Below are 21814 nucleotides of genomic sequence, written 5' to 3'. Positions count from 1 at the left end.
ATATAGTTTGTGTTGGACTGGATTTCACCATATTGTAATATATTGAGCTTTTCTTGGATATCCAGCAAACAGGAACAATGACACGTGTTTGAATGAAGGCCAGGTTAGTAGTAGGTGTTCAAAGCCTGTTTGATGTGCTTTTATTTCTTGTGTTTGCCCTCAATGTGTGTTAATACCGGCGCTCCTGATCCCAGTCAGTGCACCCCGCTCCGTGTTTCTTTGACGACTCGTCGTCAGAACTAAAACAATTCATTCAAATCAAAAGTCTCCAACATTCAGCATCCTGTTCAGACGATTGATTTAAACTTTGTTAGACGATTCCTGTCGCCTAATTTATGGCTGTATATGAATAAACCGGGAGCCCAGACGGAAAGGCCGGACCACAGACGGGCCTGATGTGTCACAAGCCCGGAGCAGGACACAGACTAATGGCCTGGACTCGCTGCCATTTAGTCCCCGTCATACCCAGCGAGCTTCAAAATGCCACCGACTGCGTGCATATAAATCATCACACAGAGAGACGGTGTGCATTTTAAGATGCAAATTGTTGCTACAAATAAGGCGGAATATCAGTTGTTCATCCTGGAGTTAGAAGTAACGATACGACAGTCATTGCACTTTGTAAAGAAAGAGATATAAAGTGAGGGAAATCTATAAGTTTGCTTTTGTCCTTTAATCATTTATGTTTGTATAAATCTTGTATCTGATGCATCACATCACGAGTGAGTGAACAAGAGGAGGCGCTCGCTCCTGACCTGTCTCTGACACTAACCAACACTCAGACTTTAACCTCAATCAATGAGGCGTCGCCATCACACGGCTCGACGGGTGCTAGCATCCAACTCCTCCATCGTCAGCGAGAGAAGAGGAAGATCCCGGGGCGGCGGCGGAGGGGGGGATAGATAAACAACTATCTGGGATTGGTGTTGACAAATGAGTTTGGTAACGGAGCATTAGTCTTCTGCTGTCAGAGGGGAAATCCAGCACTGCAAAGAATGACATCAAATCCTGGTTTGACTGTCAAATCAGCCGAAGTGCCATCTGTCTCTGAGACGATCAGTCTGAGGTAGTGATCATTCAAGCACAGGGGAACTTACTTCAAAGTGAGAATGTTTGTGTTAGATTTCCACAGAATATCGTTTTCTTTGACTGGGAAGACTGTTGAGTTGCTCATGAGTATTCGTAGTATTAGTGAGCCTGTGTATCTGACGCTCTCCGTGGTGCTGAAAGGAGGGCAGTGATGTTTGGTTAAAGGACACACTTACTGTATACAGAGGTGCAGCACTGAGCCACACCTGTATCACACAGAACTGCACTCAACAGTCCCAGCAGGCAGGACAGTGGGGAACTGTTGCCACCTGCTGGCCAACCATGGAGCTCCAAGCTGCAGCTGTCCGGGACTCACTACATTTCCTCAAGTACTGTACTTAAGTACACTTTTGAGGGACTTGTACTTTCCATGTCCTGCTCCTTCATACTTCACTTCACTACATCTCAGAGATAGTGCTTTCTTGACTTCCTTCATAGTGTGTCGTTATATTTATCCAAAAATAACTTTAATCTAAATGAGCCCAACAAACGTATTGCAGCATGTGAATCACAAACTTCGATGAGGACACGTGATGATTCATCTGTCAGTATCAAACTCTCACGTGTTCCTAAAGGTCAGCATGATAATGTGACATGATACCTTATCACTGCGCTCTTCTGTCTGAACGCTGCACTCTGCACAGTGAGCAACCTAACCACCAATTATGCGGAAAAGCAAGTTGGAACAACCTCTGATTTTCACTTCCTTGTTTAATGTTTCATTCCTGTCCATGCACACCTCCAGACTGCGCAGGCAGCCCGGGCGTGAGGCCGTGATCTGGTTCCAGAGACTTCTGCAGGACTCCGCCTCAGGCTACCTGAAGGGTGTCACCTGCAGGGTGTCAGCAGGGCTTTAAGGGACGCAGTGGAAGAGGACAGCTCATGGATATTTCCCTAAAAACTTTGTGAAGAGATTTTTTTCGTCAATCGGAGGCAGAACCTCGCCTGTGCGGAGGACGCATACCTGTGCGGACTTGCCCGCAGCACGTTGGGACTCACGTGGAAGAGTCGAGGCCGAGGAGACACTCCTTACCTGCCCCCACTCCACCCTTCCTCTCTCTGTCCCTCTCTCCCTCCCTTTCTCTCTCTCTCTCCCTCCCTTTCTCTCGCTCTCTCTCTCTCTCTGTCTCTGTCTCTCTCTCTCTCCCTCCCTTCTCTCTCTCTCTCTCTCTCTCTCTCTCTCTCTCTCTCTCTCTCTCTCTGTCTCTCTCTCTCTCTGATAGCGGAGGAATCTGAAAGCTGAAATGTCGGCAAATGAGAGAGCAACGCGAGCACTGAAGGAGATCCTCCAAAACCCTGGAAATGACGCTTGCGCAGACTGCGGCGCCCCCGGTAAGAAGATAAAACCTCTGAATTAGTTGTAAAAATGTTCCGGACAGGGAAGTCAAACTGCGTCGCATGTCTTGAATTGCTGAGATTTGACAACACGGTTGAGGTGATCACTAAAACACACCATGTTCACGCACTTTTCTTTTTAAAAGTCAACCCTCGCAGGCCAAATGTCACGCTGCTTGACTTGTAACGTAACACTAGGGTCTATCTATCTCTCTATGCCTCTATCATCTATCTATCATCTCTCTATCATCTATCTAAATGTAGCAGATACTTCACTTTGTTATTCTGATTTTAAATGTGAGTCAGGAACTCGCAGGGAAGAGCTCTCCAGGAGCACCTGAAGGCACCACCACAGGTGAGCCTCTCAGGAGTCAGTAGAGCTCTGCAGGTCTGCACATGCAGAGAGGGCTCGTGCCCTCCCTCACTGAGCCTCACTATGGAGCATTGAGGGATCATTATTTCTATAAAGGATCATCTTGCATCATGTTGCTGCAGTTAAAGTGCAAAGTACCATCAGTGCCAGGCTTTATCTGTGTATCTCTAAAGTGTGTTTATCTAAGGCAGGTAGACGACACACACGTCTAATAATACTCCCTCTGCTCCCGCTTCCTGTCATTTCTCTCTGTTCCTCATGATTGGACACAAAAAGAGAGTTACTTTGGCCAGTTGGCATGTGAGGACTATATATATAAATGATTATATATCATTCTAATCTGCTGTGAGCGACTGGAACATTAAGGAATGTTCTCCCTGCTCAGCCATCGGGGATCTCTCGTGATAAGAGCACGGTGAACACGGGCGGATTATGAGACAATGGGCCTCTGGGCACAAACGTGCAAAGCCCCCCCCCCTCTTTATATAGAAGGAAGACCACAGCGTGCGTGCGTGTGTGTGATTGATCAGTTTATCGGCAGAAATGTAATCAACAACAATTCTAATAATTAATGAGTAATATTTTCTTAAGGCAGAAACAGGATTCGATGCCTCTCTCTCCAACATTTATTAAATATCTTTGACTTTTTGCCAAATAAGTCTGATATTATATTTATGCCTGGCTGGTCCTCGGGGTCGCAGAACTTGTTATATTTCACAATTGTTTGGCCATTTATAAGATTAAAAGTTGAATTAATAAAAAATAGATTGATCAATAGAATCAATAACAAGAATAATATATGCATCCCTTGCTCTTGTCCCCTCCATCCTTCCTCCCCACCCACCACCACCACACCATCACTTCTCTTGTGCATCTCATACATGTCGTACTCCATGTGTTCGCTCCACCTTCCTCTCTGCAGATCCTGATTGGGGCTCCTGCTCCTTGGGGGTGTTCATCTGCCTGGCCTGCTCCGGGATCCACCGCAACCTCCCCGACGTCAGCAAGGTCAAGTCCCTGAGCCTGTCGCACTGGGAGGACCACGAGGTGCAGGTGAGGCGGACACCAGGCCGAGATGCTCGCAGTATGTTTAGTAGAGGTTGAGGTATAGCACACGTTCGTCACATACTGTTATTATATTTCCTCCCTCATCAAAGTTATTCATTTGCTCGGACATAATGCTAGAAAAGGCACCTTTAGATTTTAGGAGCATGGTGAAAGAAAAACGTTTCTATTTTTCATGTTGATGCCTTTTATGGGGAAATAAAAATGAAGTGCACTTCAATCATTTCACATTATTACCCAGAACATTTCCCCGGTTGCATGACGTCGTGCATTATTATCCACACACACCAGATAATAAAGGATGTTGCTCCTTTGAGCATCTTTATCTAAATATTTCTAACATTCATCATCTCAGTTTTCTGATTGTTAGCTTATTGTAACGTTGCTAAATGTTATACCTGTTGAGCAGGTCAAAGTAAAAGTGCCACGATGTCATTCATCCTTAAATAATCTCTTATTTCACGTGTTTGTTAGTTCATGTCTGAGAACGGCAACGAGCTGATGAAGATTAAATATGAGGCTGCTGTTCCGTTCTACTACTACAAACCAACCTACAAAGACTGCCAGTGAGTAACCTTTGAAACACACACACACATACATTCTTCATCATGTGAATGCATGTGCATTGTGTGCATTACCACCTGATTTTAGTTCAAATAAACTTTAAATGCTTTACCAGCCCAAATCTCTAAATTACATTTAAGTGTGAAGAAGGTGAACTGGGAAAGACAACACAGTTTTTCCACAAGTGTTTCTATTTAGTTTTCCGCTGTGGATTGTTCCCCCTCAGTGAAGACGGGTTGCTCAGCTGATGCTGCAGCAGAACGTCCACACCATGCAGGGGACATGCAGCATTATACAGTATATCCTTATGTCACTCATGTATTCTGATCTTGAAGAAAGGTTTCCTCCACACCTTGATAGTAAGCTCACTTTCTAACGATGTCATGTCCTCATTCACTTCTGAAGATGTATTTGAAATAATACGTTCAAGGTTGCAGGGCCTAAAGTTCTGTCCTTCTCTCACTCTGAGCAAGTAGTTGGAGATACATAAAGTACCTTTTATAAAGCATTCAGCTCTATTGTACTGTACTTACCTTTGAAATGTTCCACCGCTGGGGCAGCTCTCTGCCGGTGCAGCTTTTGGCAGCGATTCACTGTCTCTATCTGTCTCCATCTGTCTTTATATGTCTCTATATGTCTCCATCTGTCTCTATCTGTCTCTATCTGTCTCTATCTGTCTTTATCTGTCTCTATCTGTCTCCATCTGTCTTTATCTGTCTCCATCTGTCTTTATCTGTCTCCATCTGTCTCCATCTGTCTCCATCTGTCTTTATCTGTCTTTATCTGTCTTTATCTGTCTTTATATGTCTTTATTAGTCTCTATCTGTCTTTATCTGTCTCTATATGTCTCTATCTGTCTTTATCTGTCTCTATCTGTCTCTATCTGTCTCTATATGTCTTTATCTGTCTCTATCTGTCTCTATATGTCTCTATCTGTCTCTATATGTCTTTATCTGTCTCTATCTGTCTCTATCTGTCTCTATCTGTCTCTATCTGTCTTTATATGTCTCTATCTGTCTTTATCTGTCTCTATCTGTCTTTATCTGTCTTTATATGTCTTTATCTGTCTCTATCTGTCTCTATCTGTCTCTATCTGTCTTTATCTGTCTGTATCTGTCTCTATCTGTCTTTATCTGTCTTTATCTGTCTCTATCTGTCTCTATCTGTCTTTATATGTCTCTATATGTCTCTATCTGTCTCTATCTGTCTCTATCTGTCTCTATCTGTCTCTATCTGTCTCTATCTGTCTATATCTGTCTCTATCTGTCTCTATCTGTCTTTATCTGTCTCTATCTGTCTCCATCTGTCTTTATCTGTCTCCATCTGTCTTTATCTGTCTCCATCTGTCTCCATCTGTCTCCATCTGTCTTTATCTGTCTTTATCTGTCTTTATCTGTCTTTATATGTCTTTATTAGTCTCTATCTGTCTTTATCTGTCTCTATATGTCTCTATCTGTCTTTATCTGTCTCTATCTGTCTCTATCTGTCTCTATATGTCTTTATCTGTCTCTATCTGTCTTTATCTGTCTCTATCTGTCTCTATCTGTCTCTATCTGTCTCTATCTGTCTCTATATGTCTTTATCTGTCTCTATCTGTCTCTATATGTCTCTATCTGTCTCTATATGTCTTTATCTGTCTCTATCTGTCTCTATCTGTCTTTATCTGTCTGTATCTGTCTCTATCTGTCTTTATCTGTCTTTATCTGTCTCTATCTGTCTCTATCTGTCTTTATATGTCTCTATCTGTCTCTATCTGTCTCTATCTGTCTCTATCTGTCTCTATCTGTCTCCATCTGTCTCTATCTGTCTCCATCTGTCTCTATATGTCTTTATCTGTCTCTATCTGTCTTTATCTGTCTTTATCTGTCTTTATCTGTCTCTATCTGTCTCTATCTGTCCCTATCTGTCTTTATGTCTTTATATGTCTCTATCTGTCTCTATCTGTCTCTATCTGTCTATATCTGTCCCTATATGTCTTTATATGTCTCTATCTGTCTATATCTGTCTATATCTGTCTATATCTGTCTCTATCTGTCTCTATCTGTCTTTATCTGTCTCCATCTGTCTTTATCTGTCTCTATCTGTCTCTATCTGTCTCTATCTGTCTCTATCTGTCTCCATCTGTCTCCATCTGTCTTTATCTGTCTTTATCTGTCTTTATATGTCTTTATTAGTCTCTATCTGTCTCTATCTGTCTATATCTGTCTATATCTGTCTCTATCTGTCTCTATCTGTCTTTATCTGTCTTTATCTGTCTCCATCTGTCTTTATCTGTCTCTATCTGTCTCCATCTGTCTCCATCTGTCTTTATCTGTCTTTATCTGTCTTTATATGTCTTTATTAGTCTCTATCTGTCTTTATCTGTCTCTATATGTCTCTATCTGTCTTTATCTGTCTCTATCTGTCTCTATCTGTCTCTATATGTCTTTATCTGTCTCTATCTGTCTCTATCTGTCTCTATCTGTCTTTATCTGTCTCTATCTGTCTCTATCTGTCTCTATCTGTCTTTATCTGTCTCTATCTGTCTCTATATGTCTCTATCTGTCTCTATCTGTCTCTATCTGTCTCTATCTGTCTCTATCTGTCTCTATCTGTCTCTATCTGTCTTTATATGTCTCTATCTGTCTTTATCTGTCTCTATCTGTCTTTATCTGTCTTTATATGTCTTTATCTGTCTCTATCTGTCTCTATCTGTCTCTATCTGTCTTTATCTGTCTTTATCTGTCTCTATCTGTCTTTATCTGTCTTTATCTGTCTCTATCTGTCTTTATATGTCTCTATCTGTCTCTATCTGTCTCTATCTGTCTCTATCTGTCTCTATCTGTCTCCATCTGTCTCCATCTGTCTTTATCTGTCTTTATCTGTCTTTATATGTCTTTATTAGTCTCTATCTGTCTCTATCTGTCTCTATCTGTCTCTATCTGTCTTTATCTGTCTCCATCTGTCTTTATCTGTCTTTATTAGTCTTTATTAGTCTCTATCTGTCTCTATCTGTCTCTATCTGTCTCTATCTGTCTCTATCTGTCTATATCTGTCTCTATCTGTCTCTATCTGTCTTTATCTGTCTTTATCTGTCTCTATCTGTCTCTATCTGTCTCTATCTGTCTCTATCTGTCTATATCTGTCTCTATCTGTCTCTATCTGTCTCTATCTGTCTTTATCTGTCTTTATCTGTCTCCATCTGTCTTTATATGTCTTTATTAGTCTCTATCTGTCTCTATCTGTCTCTATCTGTCTCTATCTGTCTCTATCTGTCTCCATCTGTCTCCATCTGTCTCCATCTGTCTCCATCTGTCTCCATCTGTCTCCATCTGTCTCCATCTGTCTTTATCTGTCTTTATCTGTCTTTATATGTCTTTATTAGTCTCTATCTGTCTCTATCTGTCTCTATCTGTCTCTATCTGTCTCTATATGTCTTTATCTGTCTCTATCTGTCTCTATCTGTCTCTATCTGTCTCTATATGTCTCTATCTGTCTCTATCTGTCTCTATCTGTCTTTATCTGTCTCTATCTGTCTTTATATGTCTCTGTCTGTCTTTATCTGTCTTTATCTGTCTCCATCTGTCTCTATCTGTCTCTATCTGTCTCTATCTGTCTTTATCTGTCTCTATCTGTCTCTATCTGTCTCTATCTGTCTTTATCTGTCTTTATCTGTCTCTATCTGTCTCTATCTGTCTCTATCTGTCTCTATCTGTCTTTATCTGTCTCTATCTGTCTCTATCTGTCTTTATCTGTCTCCATCTGTCTCCATCTGTCTTTATCTGTCTTTATCTGTCTCTATCTGTCTCTATATGTCTCTATATGTCTCTATCTGTCTCTATCTGTCTCTATCTGTCTCTATATGTCTTTATCTGTCTCTATCTGTCTCTGTCTCTATCTGTCTCTATCTGTCTCTATCTGTCTCTATCTGTCTCTATCTGTCTCTATCTGTCTTTATATGTCTCTGTCTGTCTTTATCTGTCTTTATCTGTCTCCATCTGTCTCTATCTGTCTCTATCTGTCTCTATCTGTCTCTATCTGTCTCTATCTGTCTTTATCTGTCTTTATCTGTCTTTATCTGTCTCTATCTGTCTCTATCTGTCTCCATCTGTCTCCATCTGTCTTTATCTGTCTCTATCTGTCTCCATCTGTCTTTATCTGTCTTTATCTGTCTTTATCTGTCTCCATCTGTCTCCATCTGTCTCCATCTGTCTCCATCTGTCTCCATCTGTCTTTATCTGTCTCTATCTGTCTCCATCTGTCTCCATCTGTCTCCATCTGTCTCTATCTGTCTCTATCTGTCTCTATCTGTCTCCATCTGTCTCCATCTGTCTCCATCTGTCTCCATCTGTCTCCATCTGTCTCTATCTGTCTCTATCTGTCTCTATCTGTCTCCATCTGTCTCCATCTGTCTTTATCTGTCTCTATCTGTCTTTATCTGTCTCCATCTGTCTTTATATGTCTCTATCTGTCTCTATCTGTCTCTATCTGTCTTTATCTGTCTCCATCTGTCTCCATCTGTCTCCATCTGTCTTTATCTGTCTCCATCTGTCTTTATCTGTCTTTATCTGTCTCCATCTGTCTCTATCTGTCTCCATCTGTCTCCATCTGTCTCCATCTGTCTCCATCTGTCTCTATCTGTCTTTATCTGTCTTTATCTGTCTCCATCTGTCTCCATCTGTCTCCATCTGTCTCTATCTGTCTCTATCTGTCCCTTTCTGTCCCTATCTGTCTATTTGTCCAGGGTCTCTATTTGTCCATGTACACAAGACGTTGTTCAGTCTGCTTTATGTCTTTTCTTTACAAGCTGCTTCTGTTCACATGTGTCTGTGTGTTCAGGACTTTGAAGGAGCAGTGGATTAGAGCAAAGTACGAGAGGAAGGAGTTCTCTGAGCCTTGGAAGAACTTTACATATGAGGAAGGTGAGTGTGTGTGCACACACACACACACACACACTCTCATGCATGCACACAACGCCTTCATGCTGCTAAATGAGCTTTGCTGGTTTCCTGCAGGAATTAAAGATGGCTTGTTGATGAAGATGGGGCGGGACAACGGGCAGTTCCTCAGCAGGCGATTCGTCCTCTCGGAGAGGGAGGGGACCCTGAAGTATTTCACCAAATATGACGTAAGCAGCGGTTTTTTAATTCGACTTTAAGTAGCCACATTTCAGCACGTCAACCACAACACACATACCTTCATTAGGGAGCGCGATAAAGACACAAACGTAGACCACACCCCACATTATGTGCTGCAGTATTTTTACACGCACTTTATAATCACACCTACAAAAGCCTGCAAAAGGTATGTGTACGTGCTCCCTGTGCTGCGTGTGAGCGTGCTCAGACAAGCTGCTTCACTAAACTCTGCACCACCCAAAACATTTACAAATACTAGAAAATATACGGCTCATTTAGGAATTTGGCATAAAAATGTCTTTTTATTGTGAGTATTTCTTCTGCTGACCTCCAGTTCTCCTGCCGGCTCTGCTATAGCAAAACAACAAAGCCAAAAGCCTCCTCATAGAGTCACAGCGGGGATGAAGGGGAAAGTGTCGCTCAGGTGCTTCAGGTTTTGAGCCTGAGGTGTGTAAAATATATAAGTTAGAGTCTGCAGGCTTCTGTTTACAAAGATCTGTCAAACGTTCACTGACAGGAAAGTGTCAAATCTAATCATTTGCCAAATCTTAGTAAAATCTGTTTTCTGATAAGGTCAAGGTACACACACACGCACACACGCACACACAGATTATGTTCCCATTTCAATTCAAGTCATGACAGATTAAAGCACACCTTGCACAAACAGGTTTTGTGGGATTAGTGTCTCAGACGTGATGTTCTCAGCGATGCAGGCTGATGTGCAGACGATCGCTCCAGATGTTATTGTCATGGTTACAAACAGCTCAACATGTGGCCCCAGGCCTGACACCCTGCACACACCTCGACTCCGTGACTTCTTCTGGTCAAACTGTGGCAGCAAAAACTGAGTTTTTCATCAAAACGTTTTTTCATGATGACATGAAACAATTGCATTTCATTCATAATTCAGAAGAGCGCAGTTCTCCACCAAGGCCAGTGGTGCATTCAGGTGCTCCTCGGATGGAACCATTTCCTTAGTTGCGAAGTCGTTCTTCAGACTTTGGTGTTTCATGAGCTTTAAGTCGTGATGTGGAAACAACATGGACGCTAAAGAGAAAATGTAGTTTATTGCTCAGAACGTCTAAATGACTTGTTGATTCCTCCTCTCTTCTTCTCCTCCTCTCCTCCTCTCCTCCTCTCTCTCCTCCTCTCCTCCTCCCCGTCCTCCTCTGCTCTCCTCCTTCCTCTAATCCTCTCCTCCCATCTCATCCCTCTCCTCCTCCCATCTCATCCCTCTCCTCCTCTCCTCCCCTCCTCCTTTCCTCCTCCTCATCCTTTCTTCTCCTCCTTCCTCTCCTCCTCTCCTTTCCCTTCCTCTTCTCTCTCTTCTCCTCCTCCCCTCTCCTCCCTCTGTCCTGCAGGCTAAGGAGCCCAAAGCAGTAATCAAAGTGGACACCATCAACGCAACCTTCCAGCCTAAGAAGATAGGAAACCCCAACGGCCTGCAGATCACCTACCTCAAAGACTACAGCACCCGCAACATCTTTGTCTACCATGACAACTGCAAGGTGTGCTCTGCCTCTAACACAACCTAGAGAGAGTTAACTGTTTCCAGTGATGCCGTGTACGACTGTAAGTTACAGCATAAGTTGCCATTCGAATCCGATTTCTCATCCATCACATGGAGGGTAAAACACTCTGGAAACAAGGAAGTCGTGTTGTATGAAGATGTTTTACCTGGAAACAAACGCAAAGTGCTTGAAGATCTGGGAAAAACTTTGATTATCGATCATAATCCTAATAAACATAATCAGGAATAACTCTAATAACCTCTGTGTCGTCATCAGGAGATCGTAGACTGGTTTAATACGATCCGTGCAGTTCAGCTTCACTATTTAAAGGTGGCCTTCCCTGGCTCTACTGATGCTGAGGTGAGCACACACACACACACACACACACACACACACACACACACACACACACACACACACACACACACACACACACACACACACACACTTTATCTCTGCTTGCCTTGTTGTTTTCAGCTGGTGCACAAACTTACTCGGAACTTTCTGAAGGAAGGACAGATGGAAAAGACCGGCCCCAAGGCAAGTTACACACACACACACACACACACACACACACACACACACACACACACACACACACACACACACACACACACAGAAACACACGTTCTGTTTCTCAAAGCCCTTTGCAGGTCGGATCCTGGACTGCTGAGGTGAAATGTCTGAACCTTTTACTTCCTCAAAGGAACATTTAATTCCAAGGGTTTGGAGGTCTTCATTAGCATTAACCAGAACACATCGCAGCATATTCCAGTCCATATAAAACCTGTTCACGTGGTCAAACACTGTTTTATGATGTGTAGTAATTATAGAGATCAGCAGTAATTACAGAAATGTCCACGCTGAAATAGAAATGGCCCTCCATGTTTAGTTAAGATATGATTGTTCTCCTGCACTGAGAACTTTCAACAATAACTCAGTTTTATAATGTGACCTTAACTTCTACAGTTGTGAAGGAGCCAGCAGTGATTTAATTATCCTGCACAAATGTGTTTCACAAAGAGACGAGGGGGGGACATCAAGAACCTTGTGAGGTCCCGGGATAATAACAGTCTTAGTGAGCAGGGCTGTGTGGACCTTTCTATTATGGACTGCTCTCTGGTTTAATATTATACAGCAAAGGTTCCCAATTGTTTTACAGCCAAGGACCCAACGACATTGGACTTTGAGAAACTGGGATGGACCTTTTGTTTGACTATTTTCTGACATTTTTAGACCAAAAGATGAATCAATTAATCTATAAAACATTATATGAATAATATATTAAACTACATCTCAACAAAGAATACACAAAACAATGCAACTCAGTGAGCTGCAAGTCGCACTGCACCTAACTAAATATCTGAGGCACATCAAGAGACACACGACATCTACTGCACATCTGTCCATCCTGGGAGAGGGATCCCTCCTCAGTCTCTCCCTGAGGTTTCTAACATTGTTCCCCCTTTAATTATGGGGTTTCTTTTAGGAAGTTTTTTCTTGTGAGATGCGAGGGTCTAAGGTTAAGAGGGTCTGAGGACAGAGGGTGTAAGGACAGAGGGTGTAAGGACAGAGGGTCTGAGGACAGAGGGTCTGAGGACAGAGGGTCTGAGGACAGAGGGTCTAAGGACAGAGGGTCTAAGGACAGAGGGTGTAAGGACAGAGGGTCTGAGGACAGAGGGTCTAAGGACAGAGGATCTAAGGACAGAGGGTGTTGTATCCTGTACAGTCTTTAAACACTGAGACAAATGTATAATTTGTGATATTGGGCTGTATAAATACATTTGATTTGAAGAGAATGTCACTCTTACTGCAAACATGAACTGAATAAAATGTTTAGAATAATTTACAATTTGTTAAAAAATGTAAACTAGGCTTAATTCTGAATTGAGTTTCAGACACTCTGCTGCAGCTGAAGGGAGCTCGGCTGTACGACAGGCGGCCTCATCGTCCGTCTGTCTGAGAGCCAATAAAAGGCTTGAAGATAAACTTAATCTTAATTAGTGTCAATCACAGACGCACACAAAGAAGATGAAAGAACTTGCTGCTCGGGCCGATTTGCTAAACGGACGTCATCGTTCATTTTCGCCATGCACGTCTGAGACACGTGAAGGAGTCATTGAGAAGGACAAACGGTTGGTTGAAAACGAGACAGTGTGGCAGCAGACGGTGGCATTAGCAGCCTCATTATCCAGAGCTTAAGTTTGAGCTTAAACTCTCAGAGGATGTTGTGTATCGATCATTGCTTTCAGCGTGGATCTGGATGTGACGTAAACTTTCAACCGCGTTCAACAAGTTTGACTTTTCAAATCCCGGATCTGGGTGATAGGGTTGTGTAACGGGGAATGCTTCACAGCATTCTTGACAAAGTGGTTGAATTGCACTGCAAAGAGATTCAGCATCAGTCCAGCAAAACATACATGAAACACCAGAAACACCCCCCCCCCCCCCACCCCCCTGTTCTCAACGTCTCCATTCATTGTCTATGTTAGTATCACCAGTGATGCAAAATGGACTTTGACTTTTAGTGCTGAACCTATTTGTCTCCACCGACCAATGAATTGACAACAATTAACACGATTGATTTCATTGTTTAAGAAGTTAGAGGTTAAATGATGAATGTATGATCATTAGTTGCAGCTCTACACACTTTAATAATCGACAGTCTTACATAAAGTATCAGGAAACTCCGATGCATGACTTGCTAATACAGTGTATGAATCACAGACTCCACCTTCAGTACGATGCTGCTTTGTGTGTCTCTCACTTCATGTCTGTCTCTGTAACTTCTGTCTTTACAGCACACAGAAGGCTTCAAGAAACGCTGGTTCACTCTCGACCAGAGGCGCCTCATGTACTTCAAAGATCCTCTGGTATGGCATCTTTACACACGCCTGCACACGTCACACAGACTTCAATAAATCATCAGTTTATCTTTAGTCTTTAGTACCTGAGGGACAATGGTTCCAACAATAATGCCTTGATGGTGGCAGTGGGTGTTTCAAAGTCAAAAAGCTCATTTCCAAGTAAAGTCCAAGTCGATTTGCAAATGTGTTTTTAATTTTGTCGAGTCTAAAGTCATCAAATGTATGACTTGAGTCCACACCTCTGCTTTACGGTATTCTTGAGCTCTAAAAAGATCTAAAGGAGCACCATGGCGAGTGGAAGGAGGAGGGTTTAATTAGTTTAAGTACTCAGTGGGGGGAGGCTGATATAAAGTACTGTCATCCATACTTAACGTTATTATACAGTCCTCACAGTATGGACGGGCTCAAAGTGAAGTGCAATGCTAACCTGCAGAGCAGCTTTACCCTGTGAGCTACGCTGGACCCTGCATGTGTAAACCTTCATCTGATATCAGTGTTTGGAAGGTGGAGACGTTGTGAAAGTAAGATTCTGAATCATTGAATGATTAAGAGACTTGCTTTGAGAGGGGGCGGCTCAGGTTGCCCAAGACTTGGCTAAATACACATCAGATAGCCCGGCCAGATTAGCTCGGCAGTGCTGCTGATGTAATAGCTCAATGGAGAGGTGCAATGATTATAGGTGCAAGACAAGATAAACTAGTAGATGAAAGGAAGAGGAAGTCTAGTGAAGTTGAGTGTCGACTGGGAATATGTGGAGGAATGTCAGTGTCATTTGATCCTTTAGACTCAAATATGTATGTTAGGTGTTGGGTGCACAATGCGGTGGTGCACTGTGTAGGCTATTTGTTCAGACTAGTGGGAACAGAGAGTGAGATTTATTTCAGACAATTAAGTAGTGTCACCTGTATTAGCAGAACAGACTTGTTTGTTTTAAAGGATATCATGCAACAGTAACGCAGTAAGTGCTGAGGTTTTTGAGCAAAAAGAATGTGCACGAGTAAATATTTGTCAATGTCATTTTGACATTGAGACACCCTATAAACTCCCAGAAGGTATCAGAATGCGTGTTGTGAACACATGTGCTGGTAAGAAGTTGAGCATTAGCAGTGGAGCTAATGGATATGTCAGGTTTATGTTTAACTTCCTTACTTCCTTATAGTACTATTGTGTCTCTGTGTGAGGCTGTACTTACATGTAGCCACAGCTTTGACCTAAATGCTAATGTCAACATGCTAGCTTTCTCATAATGACAATGCTAACATGCTAATGTTTACCATCTTTGTTTAGCTTGTTAGCATGCTCACATTTGCTAATTAGTAGCTGAGGCTGAAGGAATGTCAGAGAATGGCAGATTTATCGTTTTGATAATAATTGTTAGTTGCTTCCCTAAATGTCTGTACTAAATGTCATGGCAATCCATCCAATAGCTGAAGAGACATTTCACAAAAAAAGTCAAATGTCACTACCATGGGGCTAGAGCAAACGTCAGGGGGTCACCACAGTCCATTGTTGCCATCAACGTGTGTTCACAATCTGATGGCAGTCCGGACCAAAGAGGTGGAACGACCAACTGTCCAACAGAAACCCAAGAGCCACGCAGCTAGCATGGCTAATGTTGTTTGTGAGCCGAGAGCATTAAACTTCAGAAATATTCCGTTGACTTATGTTCCTTTCATTCTCCATCTTTTTGAAGGACGCCTTTGCGAAAGGTGAAGTGTTCTTGGGAAACAAGAGCCACGGTTACAGCGCCTCCCCTGGCTTGCCTGCTGGCACCCACTGCAACGGCGCCTGGCAACACGGTATCACCATAGTAACACCTGAGCGCGGCTTCCTGTTTACCTGCGAGTCCGAGGCCGACCAGCAGGATTGGCTGAAACACTTCAATAATGTCATGAATGCTGTGATGTCCCCTCAGGAGTATACAAGTAAGAATTCATTAAATAGTCATTAATTATGTATTAGCTATTAGTATTTATAATGAGCTGCTGATTACGCCTTTTATTAGTGGCTGTAGCTGTTTGTTTTTTTAAAAGCTTCACATCAAATAGCTACTCCGCTCCACAGGGCGCCACTGAATAAGACATTCAAATAAAAATACTTCTTGGTCCTCAGTGGTTGTGGTGAAATAAATGTTCAGTAAAACAGTCAGCGGTTGCAATGCTAAATCGCTCCCATTGAAATTGTTAGCATGCTAAAGCGTAGCAGGTGATGTATGGCAGAAACGTATGCTTGCGCATATGAAAATTAGCATATACAACGTAAATGAACGTATACAGAGCCTATTGATAGCGAATTACGTACTTATACAAAACGTATCAGAGTGAATGGCCAACGTATTCGACAAATGTCCAACAGATACATAACGCATTTTTTAACATGCTCAAAAAAATTTTCACGTCTCAGCGTTCAACAACGTACACCAGCGTATTGCCGATTTCATATGCGCTAGCATACGTTTCTGCCATACGGACCTGTGTTACAGGGCCTTGAACACAAAGAACGACTGAGGTTGATGGGAGTTGTTGAGGCATTTCTCTCTGAAACAATAATATCAAACTTGTGGCGCTATGAGAAAAGTAATCACCAACAGCATTATGATACATCGTCTAGGAACCATGAGTTCTTTGTTAATTCATCCAATAGTGTTCAAGATATGTCACTATCAACCCTAGAGCTGTGCCACTAGCTTAAATTTCGCTGTAAATGAATCCAATGATGGATCATTTTAGTGTGAACCAATATATTTCTCATGTACTGCAGTGAAGAACTACACGTGTTTCTATATAAGAATAGGAAGAATGAACGGTACACCAGGACATACAACATACAACATGATTAGTCTGTTTGGGTAAAAGAGCATTTTTTCTAACTTTGGACTTTGATTTGTATTCAAGTGGAAGCGTTGTTCAAGCACAAACATTGATGGACCAGAGGCCCGTGGGACCGTCTCCTCGCACCCATCACCGATCTGACACAGGACACGCATCACTTCTGCCTCTGAGCATGTATCACTATATGTCCCAATGCTGCTCTTTGGGGTTAGAATACAAACAAGAGGACCAAGGCAATATTCTTTGGTAAATTAAAAACATTATCTGACAAAAGAAATAGTAATACTGAACCGAAAAAGTTGGTTCCGATCAGATACCAAGTAATTCAGGGCCAGAATGTTAATTTCCAGGCAAATTTAAAGGCAAATATCAAATACAATATTATTTTATTATTGTAAATGGAATGTGCAAACATGAGAAAACGTTTTTCTTTTTGAATAAACAAAATGCAAACGTTTATTTGTCGAGAACAATGAATATTTCAAACTTCTTTTAGTGCAAATAACTAAACAAAAGCACAAACTGCCCCTGACCATCGTTCACAGCTGGGACACGATGCTCCTCTTTCGTTCAGCCATCATGTGCTGGTAGGAGTAACTGGTCAGGGTGTGCGCTGCGGCAAAGAGAGGAGTCAGGCACTATTTTCTTGCCCATTCTTACTAATTCTAGGAATGTAAAACTATTTCTGTGCCAGTGGATTTATTTTTAATATAGTAAAATATTGTCTTTGGATTTTCTAGGTTTATTAAATATTCAAAGTAAGATTAAAGAAAAGGGCATTGAAGGTGAGAAGTGCCTTGGTCCTCTTGTATTAAGTGTTGTGATTATTGGGTAATACTAATAAGATACAGGGAGGGAAAGTTTCATCTGTGGAGGATTCACACTTCCTTTTGATAAAATCCTTTTTATAAAAATACAATTGTAGTCGTTGGTTGTTTTATGTAAACGTTGTAACTACTGTCATGACTTTGAGCATTTATATTCAGCAAAAGTATTGCAGTCCAGTTGATGGGCTGCTTATTGTGCTGGTTCAGTATCTTTGGACACACTACCTGTACAGTTTGCATCACGAATTAAACATTTATGATTGTGTATTTTATTTTAAGTCTACTGTTGATTTTGAGACATGCGAGTGTGTCTGTTTGTAAAGGCAGTGTGAGCCATTACATGGTGTCACAGCGCCTCCCTGTGGCAGACGGTTCATATAAGTCTTTGTTCAAACAATCAACAATTCCAGTTAAAGGTTCTTTCTTTCTTCTTTTTTTAAATTGATATGTTTTATTGTCATTTTATGTTTTCCTTTCCTGTTCTTTGGTTAAAGAGGTACTCTCATTACGTATTGACTTGGTGTCTTTTTTTTCTTCTTTAAAGGCATTTCTATGCTTGAGCATGGCTGACTGACATACCACTTCTAAATATGGATGATCTCAAATAAAAAATATTTCATCTGGAAGTTGTCAAGGAATCTCTTTATAGATTTTTGAGCAAATTCAGTTGTATTAAATCAAAGATAATGGATCCAAAGGTAGGTTCCATTCAGATCTCATCTTATTCCTCTAAAACGTTATTCTGTAATTATAATATCAGATTTCCTGCACCATATAGATTTAAAGTAGAAAGTTGGATTCTTTAACACTCCTTATATAAACAGAGAGAGCAGGTGTATTCAGTTTTAAGTCGTGAAGATAAGGTTTTCAGCAAAACAAAACAAAAAGACAAGTAATCCCTCCTTAGAAAACGAGCTAAATACACTCCTCTTATGTCTTTATATGTAGGATGTGTTTGGCTGTTGTACATAGATATGTGTGTGTGGTTGTGGACAATTTCCCTTGCCAGTGATTTCTGGGTGTTTAAAACTACAGAGGCCCGAGAGGAATACCTCATAAATCTATAGGTCTATGCTAGTTTTTCACCCTGGTGAGAAAGAGGGAGGAAAGAGGACAGAAGAGGAGGGAGAGTGACCACGAAAACCCTAAAGAACACAGACCCAACAGTCTTCTGTCAAACCAGGGAGTCTCATGGAGCCGAGGCTCATCTGCCAAGCATCAAGTGGTTAATGGAGGGAAAGAGGACCAGTGAGCCGTTAAAATGGATCTTTTGGAGGAAGCAAAGGATCTCTACCACATAGGTGGAAATCTGGAAAAATTAAGAGATGGATTTTGACTGAGGATTCGACCCTACTCCAATCAAGACAAAAACAGCTCCTACTGTGGAGACAAATCTGCTTCATGTATTGGAAGTGACATTATAATCCCCACGAGGAGACTCTCTGGAAATGTGAGCAACTGAAGTCTTGTTCAAGTACACCTTGGCGCTGCAGGAGTTTGCCATCAGAGATTTTGAACACAGTTTGAAAGGTGATATCTTGTTTACGCTGATCCTGGTTTTGGAGAAATATGGTACTATGGCTGTGTGGAGGACCTTCTTTCTGGGTATAGTACGCCACGGGAAAACTCCTCTGACCTGGGATCTGTGAACCTGCAATGAACTGCACTCCTAATGCCACCATCACGCCACACCTGGGACTTGTCCTGAGCCCGGGGGCTGGAGATGGAGGGACCCAGGAGAGTGGTGGTGGTGGAGGCAGTGGAGGCCTTTGGGTGACATCTGTACTCGGTGCCACACTGATGATCATGTGTGCTATGGGTGTGGCGGGCAACACGTACACACTCATCATCACGCGTTCAGCCGCTTTGCGCCGGACAGGTTCCATGTACGTTACATCGTCAATCTGGCTCTGGCAGACCTGCTGTATCTCTCCACCATCCCCTTCGTGGTCTGCACCTACTTCGCCCATGACTGGCTGTTTGGTGAGGCTGGCTGTCGCATCCTGCTGAGTCTCGACCTCCTCACCATGCATGCCAGCGTCTTCATTTTGGTTGCCATGAGCCTGGAACGCTACCGTGCCGTGGCAAGGCCCTTCAGCGCACACAGGTCCTCGTCCCGTAAACGGAGGCTTGCGGCAGGGATTATCTGGGGGTTGGCTTTCGTGCTGACGCTTCCCATGATGGTGATGATCCGCCTCAGGGAGGGCAAACCAAACAATGCTGGTTTGGTCAAGAGGATCTGCTTCCCTACCTGGACCCATGAGGCCTTCAAAGCTTATATCACCGTCCTGTTTCTGACAAGTGTTTTAGTGCCTGGATTGGTTATCGTTGGGCTGTATGTGGGGCTAGCCAGCCGCTACTGGGCAGTGCAGGCTAGTTTGGGAGGAAGCAGCCGCTCTGCTCGGAAGCGAGGACTCAAACAAAAGGTGGTTTCGATGATCTTTAGCATCATAGTGGCCTACTGGGCTTGTTTCTTGCCTTTCTGGGGATGGCAGCTAGCCAAACTGTTCTCCTCCAGAGTCCCTCAACGCTTTGTCTCCCGCTGCTCATAATTATGTGAATTTCTTTGTCACCTGTCTGACCTACGGGAACAGCTGCATCAATCCATTTCTTTACACTCTTCTGACCCGGAACTATAAAGATTACTTGGCCCAGAAAGGTCAGTCTGTGGGTTCAAGCAGGGCTGACCCCGGGTCAGCTGTGACTACACCACTGCAGGAACTTTAGTGGATGAATAAATGATCACTGAGCATAGACACTCAAGCAACACATTGTTTATGCCCAGTCATTCGCCTGAGGGAGGACATTTATGTTCTAGTGATTTTGTAAAAAACTGGAAAACGTCATATTTGTGAGACTTGTAATGTGATGTAGAACTTTCTACAAACTTTGTAAATGCTGCGAACACATATTTTTTCCCAGCTCTGTTGAGAAGTTTAAGCAGAGCTGTTAGGACAAATGACAGCATTTGATTTTGTGTTCTTTATTATAGAACCTAACATCCTCACATGTACAGATGATCGTCTACAAATCTGCCTTCTTGATTGATTGATTATTGATTATATCCTTCTGACAAATACACATTTGATAGAATCTCTAAGCTACTGACATTTGGGTTCAAATGTGAATTATTTCCCAAGTGAATTTTTTTTTAATTATCATTGTAAAAGTTACAAAATGGGAATTTCCAATAGTTTGGAAGAAATGCTGGAATTCATCACATCTCTTGGTTACTTTGCAATTGCTCTAGAATTTCTAATGGCTGGTCAATGGAGTGAAATGTAAAGATGTTTCCTTTACTCTCCTATTTGCCATCCACATGTAAAGGATATTTCATCTCCTTGCAGGGAATGTGGTTGCGTCGTGCCACATTCCTCAGCCCCGAGCCACGGCTTCTTTGAGTGCTCCTGCAAATTGTCTCTGTAAAAATGTCCATCTCACCTCCTTCGTATCTGCTCTGTCCCTTTGCATTATCCTGTTTAATTCTCTGTTACCTGCTTATAGTGCTGTATATTGGCCAACAAACTCTATGTTCTTGTTCACATACATTCTTCAATGTGTTCGATGTCTAATACCATATTTAACATGTCACCCTTTTGTACAAACTGCAGAATAACACAATAATAAAATGGAGTTTATTAAGTCGTCACTTACGGACATCATGCAGCTTCAGTGGCTCTTATGTGGTTTTAATATCATTGAATGTATGTCCACATCTCTTTTTACTGGCTTTAAAACATGCACTGGTTTCATTTTCTCACGTACAATCTAAAACGTGACCTGAACTAGAAACAACTCTTCAAGTAAAATACAGATTTTAATTAGCTGATTCAGGTACAAGTGTAAAAAGTACCTTTAGATTCATGAGTTTGATGAATGTTGCATGTAGAGATAAAAGAACGTAAATCAATTGTCGATTAGGACTCATCGTTGGAGATCGCCTGTGTTGTATTAGTGTGTCAGTGAGAGAAATATAGAGACACTTTTCTTTTTGTCCATCAGCATTTATTAACAAACCCAGTGACTGATGATTGTAAAGCAGACACGATGAGCTGTGTCTCCCTCTGTAGGCCGGTTTCTCTTATTACAACAGGAGGCCTGGGCCTGCCTTCACTGTTGGAGAACACACCATTAAAGCGACACATAAAAAGGTGGAGGGCTCAGAAGAGTTGAACTTCTACTTGAGCTTGATGCCGATGATCCTTGCTTCTCCGCTGACGTCGAAGTAGCTGTAC

At 42.2% G+C, this 21814-nt stretch overlaps 2 protein-coding genes and 1 pseudogene across 3 annotated transcripts in view; 2 read left to right on the top strand and 1 right to left on the bottom strand.

The window, feature by feature from the left end:
* Nucleotides 1-2333: 2333 nt before the first annotated feature.
* LOC115005217 (arf-GAP with dual PH domain-containing protein 1-like) lies at nucleotides 2334-18193 on the top strand. 2 transcript variants are annotated; one of them, XM_029427004.1, is made up of 11 exons: nucleotides 2334-2421; nucleotides 3720-3850; nucleotides 4337-4428; nucleotides 9245-9327; nucleotides 9421-9533; nucleotides 10905-11051; nucleotides 11331-11414; nucleotides 11532-11594; nucleotides 13856-13927; nucleotides 15615-15846; nucleotides 16816-18193. In XM_029427004.1, exons 1-11 carry the CDS (start codon nucleotides 2334-2336, stop codon nucleotides 16842-16844), a joined length of 1134 nt encoding a protein of 377 aa, XP_029282864.1. In that variant the 3' UTR covers nucleotides 16845-18193. The 2 variants fall into 2 exon arrangements, with proteins under 2 accessions (XP_029282864.1, XP_029282865.1); XM_029427005.1 differs by having other exon boundaries at nucleotides 2386-2524.
* A 1042-nt stretch (nucleotides 18194-19235) lies between these two features.
* LOC115005219 (urotensin-2 receptor-like) lies at nucleotides 19236-20306 on the top strand (annotated as a pseudogene).
* Nucleotides 20307-21644: 1338 nt separating this feature from the next.
* LOC115005218 (beta-galactoside-binding lectin-like) overlaps nucleotides 21645-21814 on the bottom strand; it is a 2995-nt gene continuing 2825 nt past the window's right edge. Inside the window, exon 3 of the mRNA XM_029427006.1 lies at nucleotides 21645-21814. This exon is cut by the window's right edge and continues 89 nt beyond it. Coding sequence (XP_029282866.1) covers nucleotides 21757-21814 — 58 coding nt within the window. The 3' untranslated portion in view covers nucleotides 21645-21756.

Source organism: Cottoperca gobio, unplaced genomic scaffold (genome assembly GCF_900634415.1).
Source record: "Cottoperca gobio unplaced genomic scaffold, fCotGob3.1 fCotGob3_282arrow_ctg1, whole genome shotgun sequence".
Taxonomy (NCBI): Eukaryota; Metazoa; Chordata; class Actinopteri; order Perciformes; family Bovichtidae; genus Cottoperca; species Cottoperca gobio.
Note: the sequence above shows the minus strand (reverse complement) of the source record. Positions and strands in the feature narration are given on the sequence as shown.